This window comes from Rhincodon typus, chromosome 1, assembly GCF_021869965.1.
Source record: "Rhincodon typus isolate 14 chromosome 1, sRhiTyp1.1, whole genome shotgun sequence".
Taxonomy (NCBI): domain Eukaryota; kingdom Metazoa; phylum Chordata; class Chondrichthyes; order Orectolobiformes; family Rhincodontidae; genus Rhincodon; species Rhincodon typus.
In genome coordinates, this window is record NC_063332.1 from 64,379,623 (window position 1) to 64,404,101 (window position 24,479).

Genomic DNA, 24,479 nt, shown 5'->3' on the forward strand with positions numbered 1-24,479 from the left:
GTGAATTATAAAGAACTCCAGCATTAACTAATACCTAAAGCTTTACCTAAATTACAAAACGCCCATTATTTTTTGCTCAGGCTTACACTAATCATAAATTCCAACATAGGTTATTGGGGCTAAAGCTGTATTGATACAGTTATCAGCTAGCATTTTGGGTTACAGAAATACAAAAATGTTAGAAATACTCAGCATGTTTGGGAAGATCAACAAGCAGAGAAACTTCACAGTTCAGGTCAATCTTTCCTGAAACCTCCTTCTCCATTGTGCTGCCAGACCTGCAAGTATTGCCTGCCCTTTCCAGATTATTTTTTAAGAACAATTTCCAGTTCTTGCAGAATTAACATTTTGTAAGATGAAGCAGATTTAGTGCAATCAATAAATAGCTAAGTAATTAAAAGTTAAGGAATAAAAGCACAGTAATTAAAAAAGTTTGATATGCAGCACACTCATTAGCAGAAGTCTGGTGCCATTAACAAAATTATAATAAACACTGATATTTCATAAACTCTGAAGAAGTTATGTAGATACTCCCTTTTGCAATGTACAATGCCTCCACTTACTAATGAATGACGCCATTACTAGTCACAGAAACATTCAACTCATGCCATTCAACAGACCAAAGGACAATTTTTACAGTACATAAGGTACCATTTAATTAGAAGCATGGAAAAACTAAACAGCACCACCTGCTTATAAAATTATTTGGCAAAAATTCTGTTTTGAGACAGAACATCTTGCAACATTTTAATAACATTACATGCAAGTGGTGTAATGCTGAATTGTAACACAATTTACTTCATATTGGCCATTAGCTAATAAACCTATCAAGCCAAAAGACTTGCACCTGAAAATGCAGCCCTTCCCTTCAGTGGTTTTGCTACGCATCACATTATTAAATAAAAGGGTTTCAGTTTTTCCTTCCTTGATATTATTTTGCAACTGTGAATTAAATCCAGTCAATAACTGTTCAGGTTCTTAGCAAAATAGAATTCAATATATTTCAGATGTTATTTTTCAATTCAGAAACAGTAACCTTATATTGACTTCCAAACATTATTTTTATGAAGTATCAATATATTGATTTCAGTGCAGTGGTCCAGTACACTTTCATAATCACAAGATTACAGGTTTTATGAAACAGGAACAAGAATGTACACTTCGGATAGGAAGCAGTAAAAGTAGAAAATTAGTTGTAAAGCATTAATGGAAGTTTTCATCCCAATATTAAAGGATATCATAAAAACCCAAAACTTGAAATATTAGAAGAAGCACATTTCTAATGAAACAGTCACTGAATCTTTGGGAGGTTATTGTACAATATAACCACAATTGTTAAGGATGAAAAACAAGCTGCATTTTTGTTCAAGATAAGGAATGTTTCCCAGTTATATTTTCAATCCTTCTTTGGTCTTTTTGCTTTATTAATGTTTTCTTGACGCTTTTGTTTCTTCTTCTGTTCTCGATCTCTGGCCTCAATCATTTTCGCCAGTTTCCATGATAGCACTGCACTTGCTAAGAACAGTGGGGTTAGTGCCAAGATAACTGTTGAAAGGAATCCATAGGGGTCTTTTGCAGCCCATTCGACAATGTACTCTGCCCAGCTTCTGATGTCCAACATTCTTGTTTACACTAAGACCTGTAAAAGTAAAGCAATGCATTTGATTTAATGCAAATACTCTTTGTGATAACACTCTACCACTACTTTCAATTTTTTTTTGTTTTTTTTAAATACACCATTCATCCCTTCAGTGAGCAATTGCACAGGCTACTCTTTCTAAAAGTTGCACTGCCGAAAAATGTTGCTAACTATTTGCTGCATTCACTGAAGCCAAGGAAACAGCAAGTGCAAATATCACCAAAAAATAGGGGTCAAATATGCAGCCTGAAAAACTTAATACTAACCAGATCAGCAAAAGGAAAAGACAACACACATATGGTGACCAACTGCATGAAGAATCTCAGACACATTGAGAGTCAAGTGTCCATATGCGAGCGTTCCTGTCATCATGATCAATTAGTATGAAATCAGAAAATAAGATCTAGATCCTAATGAGCACTTTACAGGGAGTACTTCAAGTCCAAAATACCTCACAAGCTATGAGACGATCAATGAATGGAGTCCAGTTTTTCTTGGGGATTGCTGGTACCCTGTTTGAAGGGCATATGTGTATCAAGGTGTAGTGGGAGCAGTACAATGCAAGTATGTCATCACAGAAAGGGGCCAATCAGTCCAACATGCCTGCATCAATTCTATTATCTAGTGCCAACCTCCTGCTTCTACCTCACTATATCCCTGAAAACTATTTCTTTCCAAATAATCTTCCGATGCCCACTTAAATATCTCAATTGGGTGTAGCTTTACCACATTTCCAGGCAGTGCATTCCATATCTAAAGTAAAGTCGCCGAAAGGACCATAGCCCCACTCTTTCATTAGAAGAGAGATGACTGGTGGTGAGTTTAACCTGAGGATCACCTTGCCTCAGGCATGGGATATGTTGGGAAGATGGGACTTGCATAGTAAACTCAGTTGGTGCAGAACTGATCCCATGCTGTTGGCATCATGATATCGCAAACCTGGTGTCCAGCCAACTGAGTTAACTAACCCCCTAACTATGCACAGGGAAAATTTTCTCCCACCCACCACCCCAGACCATACTTGCTTTGTTTGCCCACCACTTTGAAATCTACGGCCTTTTTTGAAAGCAGCAGGAACAGCTTCTCTTGATTTACTGTCTAGCCCACACCAGATTTTGAAACCCTCTCTCAGATCTTCTCTCAAGGGAGAATAGTCCCGACTTTTTCAATCTATCCTCAAGACTCAAATCAAAGATAATTTATTAGGTTACTGCAGTTTTAATTTGCATTTTGGTTTTACAAGTATATATATCCTCATTTCAAAACTTCAACTTATCTTCTAGTACAGTTTATTAAAAAAAAGTACATCAGCTCATCATTTTGTTTCCTTGTTTCTCCCAATCCATTACTGCTGGTACTGATTCATTTTGACATTGATGCAGAGGGCTGGCAGTCCAAGAATCAAACTTAGGATTTGTGCCTTCACCCACTAGAATGGTTATATATTTACCAAATTTGTTAAAAAAAAACTTCTGTCCTGCCAACTTCCTTTAAGCACATTTAAAATGACAGGGGAGATGTGGAACTCCAGTTGGAAGATGAAAACCTAGGTTCGTTCCCCTTGGAGCACTGAATTTTGAGAAGGGTAGTGATTAGGTAAATATGGAGAAACTATTTCTGGTGGCAGAGAGTCAGCAGAGGACACAGAGTTAAGTCAATCAGCAAAAGAATCTGAGTGAGAGCACATTTATAGACCCTGCAAAAACTGATCTCCAATTTTGCTGGTAGATAAGGAATACTGAAAATTAAAACATACGTGTTGCTTGCGGCAGTGCCAGTCACAAGATATGTTTGAAGGTGATGAGAAATCTGTATTTAACATTGACCAAAACAGCCAGTTCATCAATAACATTATTTGTGAAATATTAGGTTAATGACTTTTTCTTATTCTGTGATGGCAATGTTACCAGAGTAAACTAAAAATTCATTTTTATTTATTGGAATCTAAAGGACATGCTGCCATGGGCTGTAATCTAATCCTTTCAAGTCATTTTCCTTTGCTAGTACTTCAAGGAAAGGGTAGGAGCTAAGCATTCAATTTGTCAGAAACCTTGTTAAATGTTAGTCAAACATTTTTAAAAGTCAGCTAAATTTACAGTGGCCTTTACATCATTATTTCTCTCCGAAAGCTAGCCAGTTAACTAATCATAATATGAACTGAATCTACAAATCATTTGATAATATCCAGACAGCAGGTTCTTTTGACAGAGCACCTCTATTAACGCTATCCTCGCCATCACGGATATTCGCAGTCAAGATGATTCCTGGCTATAATATGAAGCATCATTTAAACAGTAATCAGATACACAAAATATTTAGGAAAGCTTATTTATTCACTTCAATATTACTGAAAAAAAATTGCAAACCAAACAAAAAAAAGACACTATTCCAAACAATTTATGTCAATGCACTCCTGACTGGCCTCCCATATTCTATCCTCTAAACAGGAGGTCATCCAAAGCCCTTATTGTTGGTCTTGATTTTCAAAATCATCATCCTTATTTCAAAGCCCTTCAAGGTTTGGTCCCTCCGAAACCAGAACTGAATTATCAGTGCTTTTCTGGCTGCGACCGCATTCCCAGTCATAACTACTCCACAACTGGTACCTTCAGCTGCCATGGCCCCAAAATCTTGAATCCCTCCCCTGATCTTACCACCCGACTTTCCTTCTTTAAAAGGACACCTTAAAACCTACTTGATCAAACTTTGGGTTATCTGACATAATATCTCTTCACGTGACTCTGTCATATTTTAAAATTTATAATACTTCCGTGAACCATTCACAAACATTTCATTGCATTAAAAAGTAACAAAAATATAAACTTGCTCGTTTAAGACTGCAGTTATTATTTCATTCAATCAAAGAGGATGAACTTCACAGTATTAATTGTCAGAGTGTGAAATGCAGTTTGCTTTAAGGCCCAAACAGATAAGCTTCAAACTTGTGCAGTGGGTGATACTCATTGGACTTCTGTATTTCAGAGTTGACTTCTTCCCTGGTGATGTTTTTCGTACAGAACAAGTGTCCACCAGGCAAGGTGGAAACTGACATTAGCATTATATTTATAGAATTACAATAAACCTTATGTAAGTCTGAACGTTTTTTCCTGCCTAATTAAGCATATGGCTCAGTTTGAAACACTAATAAGCCAGATTACAATCAAACTGCAAAAATTGACATTAATCTTAAAGAAAGCTATTTCTTCAATTTTTGTTCAATTAAAGAAATCAGAATTATACATCATGGAAAGAAGCCATTTCGCCCTGCACTTGGTACAGCTATCCAACAATCCACCATTCTTTCCAAACAATCTCACAAAATGTGCACTTTCCTTTGATATAGAGGATATCTAGATCAACTGCGTCTTTTGCAAACAAACTCTGTACCTTCCATTTGTACACCTACTTAAGTTGAGGTTGCCTAAAAAGGCAACATCTTTACTTAAAAATATAAAATAAATGCAACTTCAGAAAGATGCACTCAAGGCAAGCGAATTTAATCAACGTCAGGTTGTTAACAATTCTCTTTTTCATACACGTACATACCTTTGCACCAATAAAATGCCATTCTAATCAATCCTACTTTTCATCCAGCCAGCAAAAGCACTCGCTATTAAGGTGAAGTGGCCTTTGTTAGTTGTTCCTCCTACCACGTGCCAGGCCAGGCCCTCTGGAGATAAGCTGCTTTGGAGGTGTGCTTAGTGGAGCCCAGATCATTTGAAATCAGTTTCTCCTCCCATGAGGTGGGATGTTTAGTCACTGTGAGACATCCCTGAAGGCCATCTTGTGGGGGGGCCATGGCATCCCATGTCAGCTTTTCCCTCCCTTGAGGCAAGATGTTCAACTGCAGAGAGTTAACCCAGCTGGCATCTATTTGTGAACTGACAAAACATATCACACGTGGCAGTATAGGGATTCAACCCCATAAGATTTCAAAGTTAACACCACGTCTGCTATACAGCTAAGTCCTGTAAACCCCAGTGGAAAGTGAATATGGCAAAGATGTACTTTAATACTTGAATGACCCATTATTATAGATTTCTAATATTTACCTCACTAAAAATTAGGAGCCCAGCTGTGCATTTAGCTTGCTGAAAATGCAGGAATGAAACACTCTGAAGTTAAGAAAATATTTTAAAAATTGGAGTAGGACTAAGCCATGTGGTACCTCTGAGGATGTTTTGCTTTTTATTAAGACTGCAGCTGGTCATTGACCTCAACTCCATTTTCCTGGCTGACCGTCATGACCATCAATGCAAAGGTGGTGAGCATCCAGGAATCTCTTACATAGAGAATTCAAAAAGGTGAAGAAATTTCTCCTCACCTCAAACCAAAATGGCCATTCGCTTATACTAAAACTAGTTCCAGATTCTCTAGCCGTGGGAGGCAACCTCTTAACACGTCAGTCTATTCTATTTGATCTCTTATAGAATAACGTTTTCATCTGAGAAATCAATCTAATGAATCTTTGTTGCACTTGATGCAAGGCAATAATCATTTACCTTCTTGATCCATGTTAACTTTGTACAAGAAACCAAAGATGTCCAAAATTCCTTTGGACATCAACATCTAATCACACTCCACCATCACAAAAATGTAGTATTTCCTCCATTGTCTACCTAATTGCATAACTTCACCTTTCCCCATATCTGCCAGTTTCTTAAATCCACTCACTTAAGACAACTTTATTCCTTTGCATAGTCTTCTCAGCTTATTTCCCACCTAGTTTTGTCAACCCCTTAATCTGTATAATTTTGCTGAGTATAACTTAAGTTATAAAAACAGATTTCAAATAGTTGAGGGCCTTGCAATGATCTTGTGACACTCCATCAGTAACATCATGTTAATTGAAAATGACCACTTATTCCTATTACTAGACAACAAGGTGCAGGGCTGGATGAACACAGCAGGCCAAGCAGCATCATAGGAGCAGAGAGGCTGACGTTTCGGGCCTGGACCCTTCATCAGAAAAGGGGGAGGGGCAGGGGGTTTTGAAATAAATAGGGAGAGAGTGGGAGGCGGATAGAAGAGGGATTGAGGAGAGGATAGGTGGAGAGGAAACAAACAGGTCGAAGAGGCGGGGATGGAGCCAGTAAAGGTGAGTGTAGGTAGGGAGTTAGGAAGGGGATAGGTCAGTCCAGGGAGGACGGACAGGTCAAGGGGGCGGGATGAGGCCGCATGGGACCAAGCTACGCCTGCCTCTTTGTAGGTTACGTGGAACAATCCCTCTTCCGTACCTACACCGGCCCTAAACCCCACCTCTTCCTCCGTTACATTGATGACTGTATCGGCGCCGCCTCATGCTCCCACGAGGAGCTCGAACAGTTCATACACTTCACTAACACCTTCCACCCCAACCTTAAGTTTACCTGGACCATCTCTAACACCTCTCTCCCCTTCCTGGACCTCTCTGTCTCCATATCGGGCAACCACCTCGAAACCGATATTCATTTCAAGCCCACCGACTCCCACAGCTACCTAGAATACTCCTCCTCCCACCCACCTTCCTGCAAAAATGCTATCCCCTATTCCAAATTCCTTCGCCTCCACCGCATCTGCTCCCAGGATGAGGCATTCCACTCCCGTACATCTCAGTTGTCCTCGTTTTTCAAGGACCGTAACTTCCCCTCCTCGGTGGTCGAGAACGCCCTCAACCGTGTCTCCCACATCTCCCGCACCTCATCCCTCACACCCCATCCACGCAATAAGAGCCAAAAAAGAATCCCCCTCGTCCTCACGTACCACCCCACCAACCTCCGGATCCAACGCATCATCCTCCGACACTTCCGCCATCTGCAATCCGACCCCACCACCAAAGACATCTTTCCCTCCCCACCCTTATCTGCTTTCCGGAGGGACAACTCTCTCCGTGACTCCCTGGTCCGCTCCACACTCCCCTCCAGCTCCACCACACCCGGCACTTTTCCCTGCAACCGCAGGAAGTGCTACACCTGCCCCCATACCTCCTCCCTCACCCCCATCCCAGGCCCCAAGAAGACTTTCCACATCAAGCAGATGTTCACCTGCACATCTGCCAATGTGGTATACTGCAGCCGCTGTACCTGGTGGGGCTTCCTCTACATCGGGGAAACCAAGCGGAGGCTCGAGGACCGCTTTGCAGAACACCTACGCTCGGTTCGCAATAAACAACTGCACCTCCCAGTCGCGAACCATTTCAACTCCCCCTCCCATTCCTCAGACGACATGTCCATCCTGGGCCTCCTGCAGTGCCACAACGATGCCACCCGAAGGTTGCAGGAACAGCAACTCATATTCCGCTTGGGAACCCTGCAGCCCAATGGTATCAATGTGGATTTCACAAGCTTCAAAATCTCCCCTCCCCCTACCGCATCCCAAAACCAGTCCAGCTCGTCCCTGCCTCCCTAACCTGTTCTTCCTCCCACCTATCCCCTCCTCCCACCTCAAGCCGTACCTCCATCTCCTACCGACTAACCTCATCCCGCCCCCTTGACCTGTCCGTCCTCCCTGGACTGACCAATCCCCTCCCTAACTCCCCACCTACACTCACCTTTACTGGCCCCATCCCCACCTCTTCGACCTGTTTGTTTCCTCTCCACCTATCCTCTCCTCTATCCATCTTCTATCCGCCTCCCACTCCCTCCCTATTTATTTCAGAACCCCCTTCCCCTCCCCCTTTTCTGATGAAGGGTCTAGGCCCGAAACGTCAGCCTCTCTGCTCCTATGATGCTCCTTGGCCTGCTGTGTTCATCCAGCCCTGCACCTTGTTGTCTCAGTTTGTAGGGGGGTGGGTTTTAGTGAGGCGATTAGGTGATAGTTGGATGGTGGGAGTAGTTGAGTAGTTTTATATCAATAACACTTCCTGGGTCAGTGTCCGGGTAAGTGTCCAGGTAATTGAGTCGAATCCACCGAAGTCAAAGACTGTAAGTCAGAGATTGAAACTTGTTCAGAGGTTTCCAGATAGAGTAATCAGTCATCAGACATTTTAACTTTTGGAGCAGTTCCCAGGGAGTTAGTGCACTGGGACTTCAGAAGGGTCCCAACCTTTGAGGAAACATCCAGTCTCGGATTTTCGAGTCTATGCACAGTCATGGCCAATGTGTTTGAATGATAGGAACTAGGGAAGGGGAAAATTAGAGCATTTGACATTTTCTTAAATTAATCTCTGTTCTCTCTAGGAAAACTTGCACACCACCATCCAGTTAAGATGGGATCAGATTCATTTATCATGTCCTACGCAGTTATCTAGGTTAGCAGCACTCAATGGGCTATGCCATCCAATTTCCATCAGGTGAGTGCTCACACAGTTAAAATTGAGAGGAAGATAAATCCTGGTATCCTGTTCACTTTTCAAAATCTTCCACTTTCTGAGGACATAGCACAGATATCTAACAAAACTGGTGAGGTCCTTTGGATAGACTTTGATATTGTGATTGGAGTCCAAAGGCCATTCTTACTGAAGGTTGGATGGAGAAATCACTGGTCTGAATTTTACAGTCACTTCGCCGAGCATGATTTCATTCGGGGTGAGAGGGTATTTCAAATATGTTGGATAGTTATCAGCAACCCATCTGCCACTTTTAACAAAATAATTAACAGCCAATTGAGTTTGGTAACAAGCCATTTCACTGGAATAATACACTGCCTCTGGTATAAAATGGTTGGCATTGACAGCTGAGTGAAATTCAGAAGACGGTTTTAAAAAATAACTTTATGGAAAAAATAAGCAGGAACAGGGCTGCATCTTGTTCCTTGTGGCACCTATCAAAGATGTTATCCCCACTTTATTCCTCCTCTATCTTGCCTTCTACACCCAACCCTTCCATCAACCCCGAACCTCCCCAGCCCTTAACGTGTCCCAAACCTCCCCAGCCCCTACCCGCCCCAAACCTCCCCTGGCCCTAGTTGCCCTAACAGCCCTGAACATACCTCACTGTGGTCACCATTGTTGTTTTTCGTAAGTCAGATTGTCCGGTTGCTCTCAATTTGAACTTCCTCCCACTGGGAAGTGGGCACCGGACCTGCCCAAGGCCATCCAGGGCATTGACTGATGCAGCACCAGCTTTTAAGTTTGAGATAGAGTGGGGAAATAAGTAGTCAACCTCCCCTGTTTGATTATTTCTGTGAGGTAATGTTAGTGGGAAGAAGTGACGTCTTATTGGCCTAAAAGGATAACTGTTCAACTATTTTCAGGGCACCTCCACTCCCCATGGACAAAAAGATGAAGCTTCATTCTCCTTGGGATTAGATTTACTCCTTGCCCCCACCCCCTGATCCTCCCATGCATGAGACCCCTACCCATGACTTAACCTGAAGTCTGGGGATTGCGGACAACAAGGTGCAGGGCTGGATGAACACAGCAGGCCAAGCAGCATCATAGGAGCAGAGAGGCTGACGTTTCGGGCCTAGACCCTTCATCAGAAAAGGGGGAGGGGAAGGGGGTTTTGAAATAAATAGGGAGAGAGTGGGAGGCGGATAGAAGAGGGATTGAGGAGAGGATAGGTGGAGAGGAAACAAACAGGTCGAAGAGGCGGGGATGGAGCCAGTAAACGTGAGTGTCGGTAGGGAGTTAGGAAGGGGATAGGTCAGTCCAGGGAGGACGGACAGGTCAAGGGGGCGGGATGAGGTTGGTCGGTAGGAGATGGAGGTGCGGCTTGAGGTGGGAGGAGGGGATAGGTGGGAGGAAGAACAGGTTAGGGAGGCAGGGACGAGCTGGACTGGTTTTGGGATGCGGTAGGGGGAGGGGAGATTTTGAAGCTTGTGAAATCCACATTGATACCATTGGGCTGCAGGGTTCCCAAGCGGAATATGAGTTGCTGTTCCTGCAACCTTCGGGTGGCATCGTTGTGGCACTGCAGGAGGCCCAGGATGGACATGTCGTCTGAGGAATGGGAGGGGGAGTTGAAATGGTTCGCGACTGGGAGGTGCAGTTGTTTGTTGCGAACCGAGCGTAGGTGTTCTGCAAAGCGGTCCCCGAGTCTCCGCTTGGTTTCCCCGATGTAGAGGAAGCCACACCGGGTACAGCGGATGCAGTATACCATATTGGCAGATGTGCAGGTGAACATCTGCTTGATGTGGAAAGTCTTCTTGGGGCCTGGGATGGGGGTGAGGGAGGAGGTATGGGGGCAGGTGTAGCACTTCCTGCGGTTGCAGGGAAAAGTGCCGGGTGTGGTGGAGCTGGAGGGGAGTGTGGAGCGGACCAGGGAGTCACGGAGAGAGTTGTCCCTCCGGAAAGCAGATAAGGGTGGGGAGGGAAAGATGTCTTTGGTGGTGGGGTCGGATTGCAGATGGCGGAAGTGTCGGAGGATGATGCGTTGGATCCGGAGGTTGGTGGGGTGGTACGTGAGGACGAGGGGGATTCTTTTTTGGCTCTTATTGCGTGGATGGGGTGTGAGGGATGAGGTGCGGGAGATGTGGGAGACACGGTTGAGGGCGTTCTCGACCACCGAGGAGGGGAAGTTACGGTCCTTGAAAAACGAGGACAACTGAGATGTACGGGAGTGGAATGCCTCATCCTGGGAGCAGATGCGGCGGAGGCGAAGGAATTGGGAATAGGGGATAGCATTTTTGCAGGAAGGTGGGTGGGAGGAGGAGTATTCTAGGTAGCTGTGGGAGTCGGTGGGCTTGAAATGAATATCGGTTTCTAGGTGGTTGCCCGATATGGAGACAGAGAGGTCCAGGGAGGGGAGAGAGGTGTTAGAGATGGTCGAGGTAAACTTAAGGTTGGGGTGGAAGGTGTTAGTGAAGTGTATGAACTGTTCGAGCTCCTCGTGGGAGCACGAGGCGGCGCCGATACAGTCATCAATGTAACGGAGGAAGAGGTGGTGTTTAGGGCCGGTGTAGGTACGGAAGAGGGATTGTTCCACGTAACCTACAAAGAGGCAGGCGTAGCTTGGGCCCATGCGGGTACCCATGGCTACCCCCTTTGTCTGTAGGAAGTGGGAGGAATTGAAAGAGAAGTTGTTGAGTGTGAGGACGAGTTCGGCTAAGCGGATGAGGGTGTCAGTGGAGGGGGACTGGTCGGGCCTGCGGGACAGGAAGAAGCGGAGGGCCTTAAGGCCATCTGCATGGGGAATGCAGGTGTAGAGGGACTGGACGTCCATGGTAAAGATGAGGTGTTGGGGACCGGGGAATTGGAAGTTCTGGAGGAGGTGGAGGGCGTGGGTGGTGTCACGGACATAGGTAGGGAGTTCCTGGACCAAGGGGGAGAAAATGGAGTCGAGATAGTTGGAGATCAGTTCGGTGGGGCAGGAGCAGGCGGAGACAATGGGTCGACCAGGGCATTCATTTTCTGGAGGAGGTGGAGAAGAGCAATTGACCGGACAAAAGGAGTTGATAACAATCTGGTGTAGAGCTGGATGAACACAGCAGGCCAAGCAGCATCAGAGGAGCAGGAAAGCTGACGTTTCGGGCCTAGACCTTTCTTCAGAAGCTGAAGCTTGTTCTTTCAGATTCTCCAGCATCGGCAGTTCCTACTATCTCTGATAACAATCTGGCTAGGAGGGTGAATAGTTGTTAATGGGAACTGTTAGTGACTAACAATAGGTGGTGTGTAATGGCAGGCTATGTGATAACAAGGCCTGGTGTGTGGGGTAGGGGGCTGGGACATGGGAGAATTTAGGCCCTAAAATTATTGAACTCAGTATTGAGTTCGGAGGGCTGCGGAAAATGAGGTGTTGTTTTTCCAGCTTGCGCTGAGCTTTGCTGAAACACTGCAGCAAGCCTGAGACAGAGATATTGGCCAAAGAAGAGGGTGGCATATTAAACAGTGTTCCGGGGGATTAGAGGGTTTGAGCTATAGGGTGAGGCTGAATAAGCTGTGTCTTCTTTCCCTGGAGCTTCAGAGGCTAAGGGGTGACCTTAGAATTTTTTAAATCATGAGGGACACGGATAGGGTGATTAGCCAAACTCTCTTTCCCATAATAGGTGAGTCCAATTTTTTATCTCCTTGTCTAGCCCATTCCCACTTACATCCTCAGTTCTTCTAACACTTTACATACGTTTAAAAATTTCCAGTTTTCTGGCGTTTGCTGCTTCCTCTTTACCATGGACGTGCAATCCCTTTCGGGTGATGTAAGGTGTAGTCAAGAGATTTCAGTTGCAATGGTGAGGTTCTAGAGCATGTTAAGATTAAAAAGGAGGAAGTATTAAATGTTTTAGGAGGCTTAAAGTTGCACACATCCTGATACATGGTCTGATGAGATGCATCTCAGGCTGCTATGGGAAGCAAGGGAGGAGATTGATGGGGCCTTGATGGAAATATTTATCACTTCACTAGCCACAGATAACTGGAGGATAGCTAATATGGTTCCTTTGTTCAAGAAGGGGAACAGGCATAGGCCAGGTGGTTTCTTACCAGTTAGTCTGACGTCAATGGGAAGAAAATGATAGACTCATAGAGTCAAACAGCACAGAACAGACCCTTCAGTCCAACTTGTCCATGCAGACCAGGTATCCCAAACTTAGCTAGCCCCGTTTGCCTGTGTTTGGTCCATATCCCTCTAAACCCTTTTTATTCATATACCTGTCCAGATATCTTTTAAATGTTGTAATTATACCCATCTCTACCACTTCCTCTGGCAGCTCATTCCACGTACACACCATCCTGTGTGTGAAAAAGTTGCCTACTTTCCGCTCTCACCTTAAACCTATGGTCTCTAGTTTTGTACACCCCTACCATGGGGAAAAGATTTTGGCTTTTCACCTCTATGTGTCTTATGATTTTATAAACCTCTATAAGGTCACCTTCTGATCAATTAATACTTAAAAAGGCAGGGATTGACCAGGGATAGTCAGCTCAGACTTATTAGAGGGTGATCCTGTTTGACTAGTTTTTTGAAAAGGTGACTAAATATATATTGATGAGGATGGTGCAGCTGAAGTGGTTTACAAGGTCAAGTGGTTTACGTGGAAGGCTGGTCCAGAAGGTAGGAGGCTGTGGGATCCAAGGCAAGGTTGCAGAATGGATCCAAAATTAGCTTATAAATAGGAGGCAAAGAGTGTTGGTAGAGTTTCATTCTTGTAATAGTAAGCCTGTGACCAATGGTGTACCACAGGGATCAGTGCTGGGACTCTTGCTGTTTGTTATATATGTTAACGACTTGGATGTGAGTGTGGAAGGTCTAATTAGTAATTTTGCAGGTGACATGGAAACTGGTGGTGTTTTTGATGGTGAGGAGGATGGTCTCGAGCTACAGTCTGATATTGATCAGCTAATAAATTGGGCAGAGCAATGGCAGATGAATTTTAATCCCAATCAGTGTGAGGTGACTTTAGGGAGTCTAATAAGGGAAAGACATACATAATAAATGGTAGGTACTAGACAGCACTGAGGAACAAAGGGACCTTGGTGTGCAAGCCCATTGATCCCTGAAAGTGTCAGCACGGGTAGACAGGGTGGTGAAGAAGGCATACAGCATTCTTACCTTCATTATCCAGGCGTAGAGTATTGGAGGAAGGGAGTCATGTTACAACTTTATAAAACATTGGTTAGGCCGCAGATGGAATACTGTGAGCAGTTCTAGTTAGCACACTATTGGAAGGATGTGATTGCAGTGGACAGGGTGCAGAGGAGATTGACCAGGATGTTGCCTAGGATGAAAAGTTTCAGTTATGAGGAGACACTGGACAGGTTGGGTTTGTTTTCCTAGGAGCATTGATGCTTAGGGGGGATTTGATTGAGGTATACAAAATTATGAGAGGTTCAGATAGAGAAGATAATGAGAATTTCTTCCCTGCAGCAGATACATTTAATATCAGAGAGCAGAAGTTTGAGGTAAGGAACAAGTGGTTTAGAGGAGATCTGAGAATAAACTTTTTCATTCGGAGAGTGGTAAATATATGGAACAAGTTGCCTGATAGAGTGGTGGAGGCGGATAGTGGCACAATTTTTAAGAAGCTTCTGGATGAGCACTTAAAATGCTGGTGCAGACTATGGAGTGAGGGCAGTTAAATGGGATTAGTGTTTGTTGGTCAGCGTGGACATGGTGGAAGGGCCTGTTTCTATGCTGTATGACTCTATGACTCTTTGACTTTGCATTCTGGAACCAGCCGTGAATCAATATGAGATGTTACAGCTACAAGATTGGCTTCTGCTCAACAAAGTGGAAAATGCCCAGCTACATCCTAACCCTAACAATAGGCCAAATACAGCCCCATTAGTCTACTGTTGATCAGAGGCAATATGATCATGAAAAAGCAGCACTTACTAAGCAATAACCAATTGTACAACTTACCAATGCCCAGTTTGGATTGTTAGAATCAGTCATCTACAGACCAAATATGGACAAAAGAGCTGAATTCCAGTGGTGAGGTGAGAGTGACTTCTTATCTTTAAAGCAGTATTTGACTGAGAGTCACATCACGAGTCCAAGTAAAATTGAAGTCAGTGGGAATCAGATGCGGGGTGTGTGGGAAAACAATTTCGGATGGTTGGAGTCATGCTTATCACGAAGGAAGATGGCTGTGATTATTACAGGGCCAGCATGTCAGCTGCTAAACATTGTTGCAGGAGTTTCTGAGGACAGTGCCCCTGATCTTAACTGCTCATCAATGTCCATTCTTTCAACAGAAGGTCAGAAGAGGGGATGTTCACTGCAGATTCCATTAAGAATACTTAGACACGGAAACAGCCTATACCCGCTTGCAGCAAGACCTAGACAGCATTCAGGCTTGGGTTGATAATTCAAAAATAATACCTGTAGCTCACAAGTACCAGACAATACACACCTCTAACTAGCAAGAATATAGATAACTCTTCTTGACTGTCAGTGGTGCTACAGTGATGCATCCTATAGCATTAGCTGTTGGGAATTACCAGTGACTGTAAGCATAACTGGACAAATCTTATAAATAAAATACTCGTACAAGAAAAACAAGTCAGAGATTATATATTCTGTGGTGAATAACTCACCTCCTAATTTTCCAAAGCTTGCCCACTATCAACAAAACACAAGTCAGGAATGTGATGGAACAATCTCCATTTACTTGCGCAATGTCAGGTAAATATCTGTTTCCCTTGGTACTGTTAAAGGAGGTTGTTCATTTAACTAAGGAACTCTCTCCTGCCCATTCACCCCACCAACCCCCGTCATTCTCCTGGTTCCCCACGTGCTCCAGCATAGCAAGAGAGATGTTACCATTTCTGCATTCAGACCATGTAAAATGCCACTGGAGCAGTTTATAACATGGATATCCAATGATTCATGAGGTAACCCAGCACTGTGGAGAAACTGGTGCTTAAAATGGCAGTGAATGAATGTGCTTCAGAGAGACAGAGGGAAACACACCATTGGCATTTTAACCATCTGTCAACTGGATTTCCATCTGGTGGGCACTGTTATAAAATAGCCTAAAGTCTTTGCAATTTTCAAATGCTGCTCATCTAAGAGCTTTACTACAGTTTGTATTTGTTTTATTTTCTAATCAACCTGTTTAGAGTTTTCCATTACACACTTTTAGCACAGGTGTGACTTAAATCATGGCCTCCTAGCTCAAGGGTAGGGACACTACCACAAGGGGCCCTAACTCATATTTATTATCTTTTCTCTCTCATCAGAATCAGAGGTTGAGATCAATAGTTGAAATAAATCACTCTAAAAGCAGCAACATATCTGAGATGGTTGCTTTATCTTCGCTGTACATTTTGGGTCCATTGACAGTTACACAATGTTATTCCTTTAACAGTGCCAGAAATCTTTGTAATGACTTATCAAATGTTTCATGGCTTTCAATAAAATTACATAATATATACTCAAGTGGAAAATGTGGTCGCATTAGAATTTACTGCTTGCCAACCATAAACATAAATCAGAAATTATGTTCTAAACTATAATTTAACATTACATTGCTTATGTAAGTCATAAGCAGCAACCACAACTGACCAGCATACTACAGCTACATGAGGTAAAAGTGTAGCAAATGAGTTGGGCGGGTGTCTATGCATTTCCTCAGGGGAGTGCAACCCAAGTCATGTCAGGGAAACAGGAATTTGGGTTAAAGCTAAGATCCACTGGTCTTTAACCCCATATAAATAATCTGGGGACACAAGCAAGATGCCCTACCCTCAGTTCCAAAGCAAAGCCAAATTGTTTGATGTTTTCAAGGAGCTTTTATCGCTAAACCAGGAACTCTATTCAGTATGTCAACTACTACATCTGATCATAAGTCAGATATAGTTGAAAAATAATAAGTTGGAAAAGGGCTACAATTAGTTCTATTTTTCTCTGGAGTATTTGAATGCAATGCATGCAGACTGAAAGACTTTCACAAAAGCCAAAGTATCAAAGAATTCAGTGAGCCTTAAGATAGGAGTAAGGCAATCAGAAACCACTTTCAATTGGGAGGTATGTTTTGTTTTATGAGAGAGGCGGGGGTTAAAAGAATGGAGAGGCCTGAGGAAGATTATTACTAAAGATGGAAAAATAATTGGACAGCATGAGAAACCAGACTGTTTTGACTTGATTTGATTTATTATTGTCACGTGTACCTAGGTACAGTGAAAAGTTTTGTTTTGCATACAGTACAGGCAGATCATACCATACAAAGTGCATAATAGAACAGAGCAAGGAATACAATGTTACGTCTACAGAGCAGGTGCACAAAGAATGAGTTGTTTGGTATAGATTATAAATTTGTAGAGTCTGAAGGAGTTCTAGAAAGAGATGAGAAACCAGGCACATCTTGTATCCAAATGTTACACAGTTATAAGAATCAAACTACTACAATTGACAGTTTGTCCATTGATTGACAGTTCTGATGCTTAATTGGTCCCACAAACCAACCGCCAAAAATGGATGCCAAAGTAAAATATTTACAAGAAGGGGCTAGTCAATGGAGAAATGTGGCTATTACAAATTGAGCAGGGAAGTAGAATGGAAGAGACAAAAGGTGAATGAATGTATTTATGAGGGGCAGGAGGTTAGGCACATGGATTAAGAACAAAGTACAAAGGTGGAAGGCAAGAAAACTTAGTGTAAGCTCAAAAGTGGGCCTGGGAGCAAACATGGCCCTAGAAAGAGCTCATAAACCATTGAAAAATATCCATTAGTAGGAAGGGGAGGTCAAATAGTAGCAGTCTAGAAAGAGAAAAGGCAACTTAGTGAGTGTAGTTTATCACAGGATAGAAATATAGTAGGATCCAGAATTAGTTCTGGAACATACTACCAGTAGACAGAAACTGATATCACTGTGCAATTAAGGTTGACAGCAGGCACTCAATACTGGAGAGTCAATAGGGAGTTTATCTGGCTGGAAAGCTGCAGAAGGGAAAGTGAGGAAGTGGGCACATCAAAGTCGAGACATACTGTCTCCAATTCTTAAAATCTTAAATCAAAATTTGGCTTTTGTAGCCAGTTGAGGCGTAGCCCTCTACAAGTTGGCCTCTGGAAGGAAAATCTAGTAAAACTGGCAAAGGACTCATACTTGTCTGACTTGTCCATTTCAAAATGGATGTGCAGTGTGACCAGTACTTCTATTTCCAAGCATAACTGGCCTTTTATTATTTCTTTTTCCCTCTGCGCTGGACCGAAGCAGGTACCAGGGAAAGCCCTGAGCCCTGTCTGGAACTAGACAGTTAAAATGGTCCGTTGTGCCTCGGGAATCCTCGAGGCTTACTCCAATAACCCGCATAGTCACCTTCAGTTATCTTAAGTGCATGCGCCCTTAATTTCATGGAACAGCTTCCTGCCACATTCCACTGGGAGCCCTGCTACTTCCTGTCAACTGCCTCCATGAAAGTAGCTCAGAGGAGGCCAAGCCAACACACTGGCCAATGGTGCTATTTTTTAACGCCTGCTTGCCTGCCTGCCTCCTATTATTAGACCCGGCGGGGTCTGTAAATCAAGCCCTTGATGTTCGTATTGTGTGGGAATGTTACACTGTTTGAAATTCAGCTGAAGGAAGAGGTACATGCCTTCTGTTAAAGTTAAACAAAGCTGGCAAACCAGTAAACCTTCTTTCTGTTGTGGAGAAGTATCTGATTTCAGTGAGACAACACGTTTCCACTTACAGAGCCAACTTCTGATTCATTATCTTCAAACTGGTCTCATGGGATAGCTTAGTGCAGTGTCACTGAATGTATGCATGAATACAGTATTGTTCAGTGACATCAGGCATCTGCAAAAAATAAGATTCTATTCACGTTTTTTTAAGATGGAAATTTTCCTCAGTGAATTCGTTCACTACATTTTACTTTTAAAAGCAACAAGAATGGCCTTAATGCTGAATACATAAAAACTCTGATGTAAAGTACCACAGATCAGTAGGCAATGCACAATACCCAGTCTCTCATTTCATGTCACTTCATGACTCCTCTTGTCTGGGAGTTTGGAAATAAAATGGACAGAGGAAAAATAATTGGAGAACATGTCAACCCATATGATAGAGATCTGTACCAAGTGATTTTGTGAGGTGTCCTGGAATTAGTTGGTGAGAGCTGTGGTAACATTAATCACATGGCCTTCCTATCAGATAACCACCAGGCCCAACCTCTCCACAATTTTATAATTGGCCAGCTGATCCTTGCCCCATTTGAGACCCTTCAGTGGCCAATTAATAATTACTTCAGAGTTGTTCACTCTACAGTTTTCTTCAGTTATAACAGTTCAGGCAGCAAAATTTAGAACTATTTAAAAAATGTTTTTCATTACCAAGTAGACATTCTGAAATAGTTCTAGGAACATAGTCAGCCTTAATCATTATTTATTGAGAAATTAGACACGTGAATTAACACCACGTTAAATGTGAGATGAAGTTGTAATCACCGAGGAGGCACACTTTATTCTAAGATCTCTGATAAGGTAGTAAAATAAAAGACAACTCAAACTTGTCAGTGCTTTATAGCACCCTGAGGAAGAAAATGATAAACCACTTCTGTATAAAATATGTTCACTGGAGGAGGGTGACAGGAAAGGAACAGTCATGAAAGAACTCAAAAATCAGGAACAAAGTGTTTACCAACAAAGTAGGTATGTGTTGATAAAAGCAGGATTAGAAAGCCAAGGTTGGGAGAGTGTTTCACTGCAAGTGATGGCCAAAATTGGCTCTCAGCCACAAACATTTTGACTAGACACAGAGTTTTAATTGTCTGTCATATCAAAGGAATGCTGTAAGAATGATGAAAACAGTTCAAAAGCAAGTAGAATTGCCAGTGGCAGCTTTTATTTCTTGTGAACTGTTGAAATTTTTTACTTTGTCTTACAAAATAAGTTGTAGTTTTATGATAAAGTAACTGTGATGAATTCATCGATATCAGCCTAACTGAATAATGCACATGCAGTGGCAACGTAATCCTCAAAGGGCTGGTAGAAGAAAGCTGTAAGTAGACAAATTCTATCATTTATCTTAAAATAAAAGCAGAAAATGCTGAAATACTCATTGGGTCAAGTAGCATCTGTGTTGAGAGGAGCAGTTCTGAGAAAAGGTAATTGACCTGAAACAATAATGTACTGTGTGATCTTCCATTAGGAAACATAAATATAGCGTCAGGCATGTTAGTAGTCCTCACTTCTGCTCAGAGCACCGAATCAGAGTATCCGGTCCAGCCCATTCAGAAAAGAAAGGGGAAGGCCTTTTCCAATGGATGCCAGCAAGAAACTTGCCCATCAGACCTGGGTGACCTGAGGTGAGGTTACAGCACAGGTCATCTCCTGTGGGTTTCATTATAGAACTTGGATCCATTGCAGGAAGAGGAGGAACAATCTCCTGTGATCCACCAGGGTAAATGCCACCACCTACTCACTGCAAACAGTTACTCGTAGGGATACTCAGTCTAACTGTGCCAATATCGAGGCATGTCAGATAGGGCAATCGCCAGTAGGTCTCAGCACCATATGGGTGATGTACACTGATTATGCCGACAGTCTCATTGTGCTGTCAATATTATATCAGTTTCCTCACTGCCACGGTTAATCATGAGATTGAGAGGATTTACGATCTGGTATGGTCATGCTTGCTCATAAAGTGCTTGTTCATCTACTATGATCACACTCAATCCTTCTTCATCTGCAGGAGAAATTTGTGTACACCAAGAGGGTGCCGTGGAGAGGTGCTGGATCTATGATTTCTCAATGCCTGCTGCAGAGCTAGTAGGAGAATACCACGACTCTGATTGGCTTTCATTGGCAGGGGAATTGAGTTTAAGAGCCGCGAGGTTATGCTGCAGCTCTATAAAACTCTGGTTAGACCACACTTTGAATATTGTGTTCAGTTCTGGTCGCCTCATTATAGGAAGGATGTGGAAGCTGTAGAGAGGGTGCAGAGGAGATTTACCAGGATGCTGCCTGGACTGGAGGGCAGGTCTTATGAGGAAAGGTTGAGGGAGCTAGGGCTTTTTTCACTGGAGTGAAGAAGGATGAGAGGTGACTTGATAGAGGTGTACAAGATGATGACAGGCTTAGATAGAGTGATAGTCAGAGACTTTTTCCCAGGGTGGAAATGACTATTACGAGGGGGCATAATTTTAAGGTGATTGGAGAAAGGTATAGGGGAGATGTCAGAGGTAGGTTCTTCACACAGAGAGTGGTGGGTGCATGGAATGCCCTGCCGGCAGTGGTAGTGGTGTCAGACATTAGAGACTTTTAAGCGACTCTTGGATAGGCACATGGAGGATAGTAAAATGTAGAGTATGCAGGATGGATTGATCTGAGTAGGATAATAGGTCGGCACAACATCGTGGGCTGAAGGGCCTGTACTGTGCTGTACTGTTCCATGTCTATGTTCTATGATTGCACTAGCAGAACCGGTAAAGGAAGCCTGGGAGGAAGTCTCCAGTCTGGTGTTCTATGATATGCAAGCGGCGTGAGACATTGTTTACAGTTTCTAGTTTTGTGGGGTCCACCTGCCTCCTCTTTACCATGGACGTGCAATCCCTTTACATGCCCGTTCCCCCATCAGGATGGTCTCAGGGCTCTCCGTTTCTTCCTGGAAGCAAGGCCCAAACTGTTCCCATCCACCACCACCCTCCTCCGCCTGGCTGAGCTCATCCTCACCCTGAACAACTTCTCTTTTAACTCCTCTCATTTTCTTCAGGTCAGAGGGATGGACGTGAATACCTACATGGGCTTTAGTTATGCCTGTCTTTTTGTGGGGTATGTGGAACATCTGTTCCAGCCCTAATCGGGCAGCCACCCACAACTCTTTCTCCGGTATATTGCTGATGTCATTGGCACTGCTTCCCCCTCTTGTCCGAAATTGAAAAATATGATCAATTTCACTTCCAATTTCCACCAGGCTCTGACCTTCACCTGGTCCATCTCCCACCCCTCCCTTCCTTTCCTCGACATCTCTGTTTCCATTTCTGGGTATAGGCTGGGTATAGTATCCACTACAAGCCCACTGATTCCCACATTTACCTCAACTGTACATCCTCGCATCCTGCCTCCTGAAAAGACTCAATCCCATTCTCCCAGTTCCACCATCTCTGTCACATCTGTTCTGATGATGCCACCTTCTGCAGGGAGGCCTCAGAAATGTCCACCGTGGTTGATAGGGCTGTTAGTAGTGTTCTGCCCTCATCCTTTCCCTTCCCTCCCACAACAATGATACGTACCCCTGCCTCACTAATAATCCCACCAGCCTTCATATCCAAAGGATTACAAGTCATGATTTTCACCACCTCCAGCAGGATGCCACCACCAGATACTTATTCCCCTCTACTCCTTTGTCAGTATTCTGCAGGCTCCATTCCCTCTGGGACACCCTGGTCCACTCCTCTACTCCCAACATCTTCCCATACCCCCCGCAGCACCTTCCTATGCAATCATAGAAGGTGTAACACCTGCCCATTTATCTCCCTCCTCACTATGCAAGGGTCCAGACATGTCTTCCAGGTGAAACTGCAACTTACCTGTGCACTTCATTCAATCTGCTGGATTTACTGTTCTGGGGAGATGAAATGTAGACTTGGTGACCATTTTGCAAAGCACTGACCCCAAGCTTCCCGTTGCTTGTCCCTCCCAACAGACCACCATGTTCCCATGCCAACATCTTTGTCTTGGGCCTGCTGCAGTGTTCCAGTGAGCCTCAGTGCAAGCTTGAAGAACAACATCTCATTTTCCACTTGGGGACCCTGTAGTATCTAAGACTCAGCACCAAGTTCAGTAACTTTAGAACCTGTTTCCATCCTTAATTCTAATCCACCCCACCTAGTCCTGTTATGGCATGGGTTGCTTTTAGAACAAACACCCATTCTCCTCTACTCCTAGGCGTATTATTACATTATATGGGTTGCATTCAGTACAGCTCACCCATTTTCTCCTACCCTTAGCTCTTATTATCACTTATTCAGCATTTTTACTCTGTCCTGGCCTCTTCTCCGTAATCTTTTTTTACCTACACCTTTCATATCTCCCTTTCTGTGGGCTCCATCTCCACTTTTCCACTTACCTCTTTCCCCCCTTTGGAGTACCTACTTATGTATGCTTAAGGACTATGAGGAACTGCAATATGGAAATATTTGGATATTCTAGATTTAAAGGGTTTTGAAGGAATATGTGATCTCTGGGATTCTCTCTCAAAATTGACTGGACTATGAAAAGTTTTCCCATTTTATTCTTTGAGTTCTGATCCTTGCCTTATCAGTTTGTTTTTAGAGTTATAGAGTCATAGAGTCATACAGCATGGAAACATATACTTCAGTCCAGCTAGTCCATGCTAACCAAGTTTCCCAAACTAAATTAGTCCCACTTGCCTGCATTTGACCCAAATCCCACAAAACCTTTCCTGTTCATGTACTTGTCCAAATGTCTTTTACATGTTTTCACTTTACCTCCACCTGCCACTTCCTCTGGCAGTTCATTCCACATATGAAACATCCTCTCTCCTTAAATAACATGCCCCCTAGTTTTGAACTCCCTAGGGAAGAGGCCTTCGCTATTCACCTTATCAATGGACCTTATGATTTTATAAACCTCTACAAGGTCACCCCTCAACCTCCTACACTCCAGTGAAAAACGTCCCAGCCTATCCAGCCTCTCCTTATAACTCAAGCCCTCCAGCCCCAGCAACATCGTCGTAAATCTTTTCTGAACCCTCTCCAATTTAATAATATCCTTCGTATAGCAGGGCAACCAGAACTGTACACAGTACTCTAAAAGTGGCCTTACCAACGTTGTGTATAACCTCAATGTGACGTCCCAACTCCTATACTCCGTGGCCTGAGCAATGAAGGCAAGCATGCTAAATGCCTGCTTAACCATCCTGTCTACCTATGACGCAACTTCCAAAGACTTATGCATCCAAACCCCTAGATCTCTCTGTTCGACAACACTACTCAGGGCCCCACCTTTCAAAAAGAAACATATTATCTCTGCAGAGTTCTATTGCTTTGTCTGACATTTGATTGTGTATTTGGGATTAAGGCAAAATATTTTCATTCCACGTAATATTTAGTTGATAACCAATTTTGCCATGTATTGTGAGAATAGGTTTGTTTATAATAAATGAGTTGTTTTCAAGTTTATTGAAGAAGCTGGTGAAAGTCTCTTTTGTTCTGGAACAGCACTAAAGAGAAATAAAATGACAATTTTGCTGATTAGATAAGCCTTCAACACTGTTGGTATGTCTTTGGAGTGGGACTTGATCATCAGTGCACTCCTTCCATCCACCTCCCCTTCCCCACCCCTCCCCCACCAATTGTACTTGCTGGGCGAAATGTTTGCATACATAAATTACTTTTTGACCAAACGACAAAATCAAATACTTGTCCATCAAGTATGGCATAGTTAGACGGAATGAAAGAAATGCTCTCTTTAACAGTGTGCCTAATCCCCAAGCTCACAATATTTGCCAGTTTGATATTTCACATTTCCTATTCTAGTCATTATATAATCTTTATGATCAGATTGCTAATTTTGTGTCAAAG

At 43.2% G+C, this 24,479-nt stretch overlaps 1 protein-coding gene across 2 annotated transcripts in view; it reads right to left on the reverse strand.

Annotated features, from left to right (window-relative positions):
* Nucleotides 1–627: 627 nt before the first annotated feature.
* smim15 (small integral membrane protein 15) overlaps nucleotides 628–24,479 on the reverse strand; it is a 33,548-nt gene continuing 9,696 nt past the window's right edge. For both annotated transcript variants that reach the window (XM_020534174.2, XM_048599150.1), the window contains exon 2: nucleotides 628–1,639. In XM_020534174.2, coding sequence (XP_020389763.1) covers nucleotides 1,397–1,621 — 225 coding nt within the window. In that variant the 5' untranslated portion in view covers nucleotides 1,622–1,639 and the 3' untranslated portion in view covers nucleotides 628–1,396. The remainder of the gene's footprint in view (nucleotides 1,640–24,479) is intronic.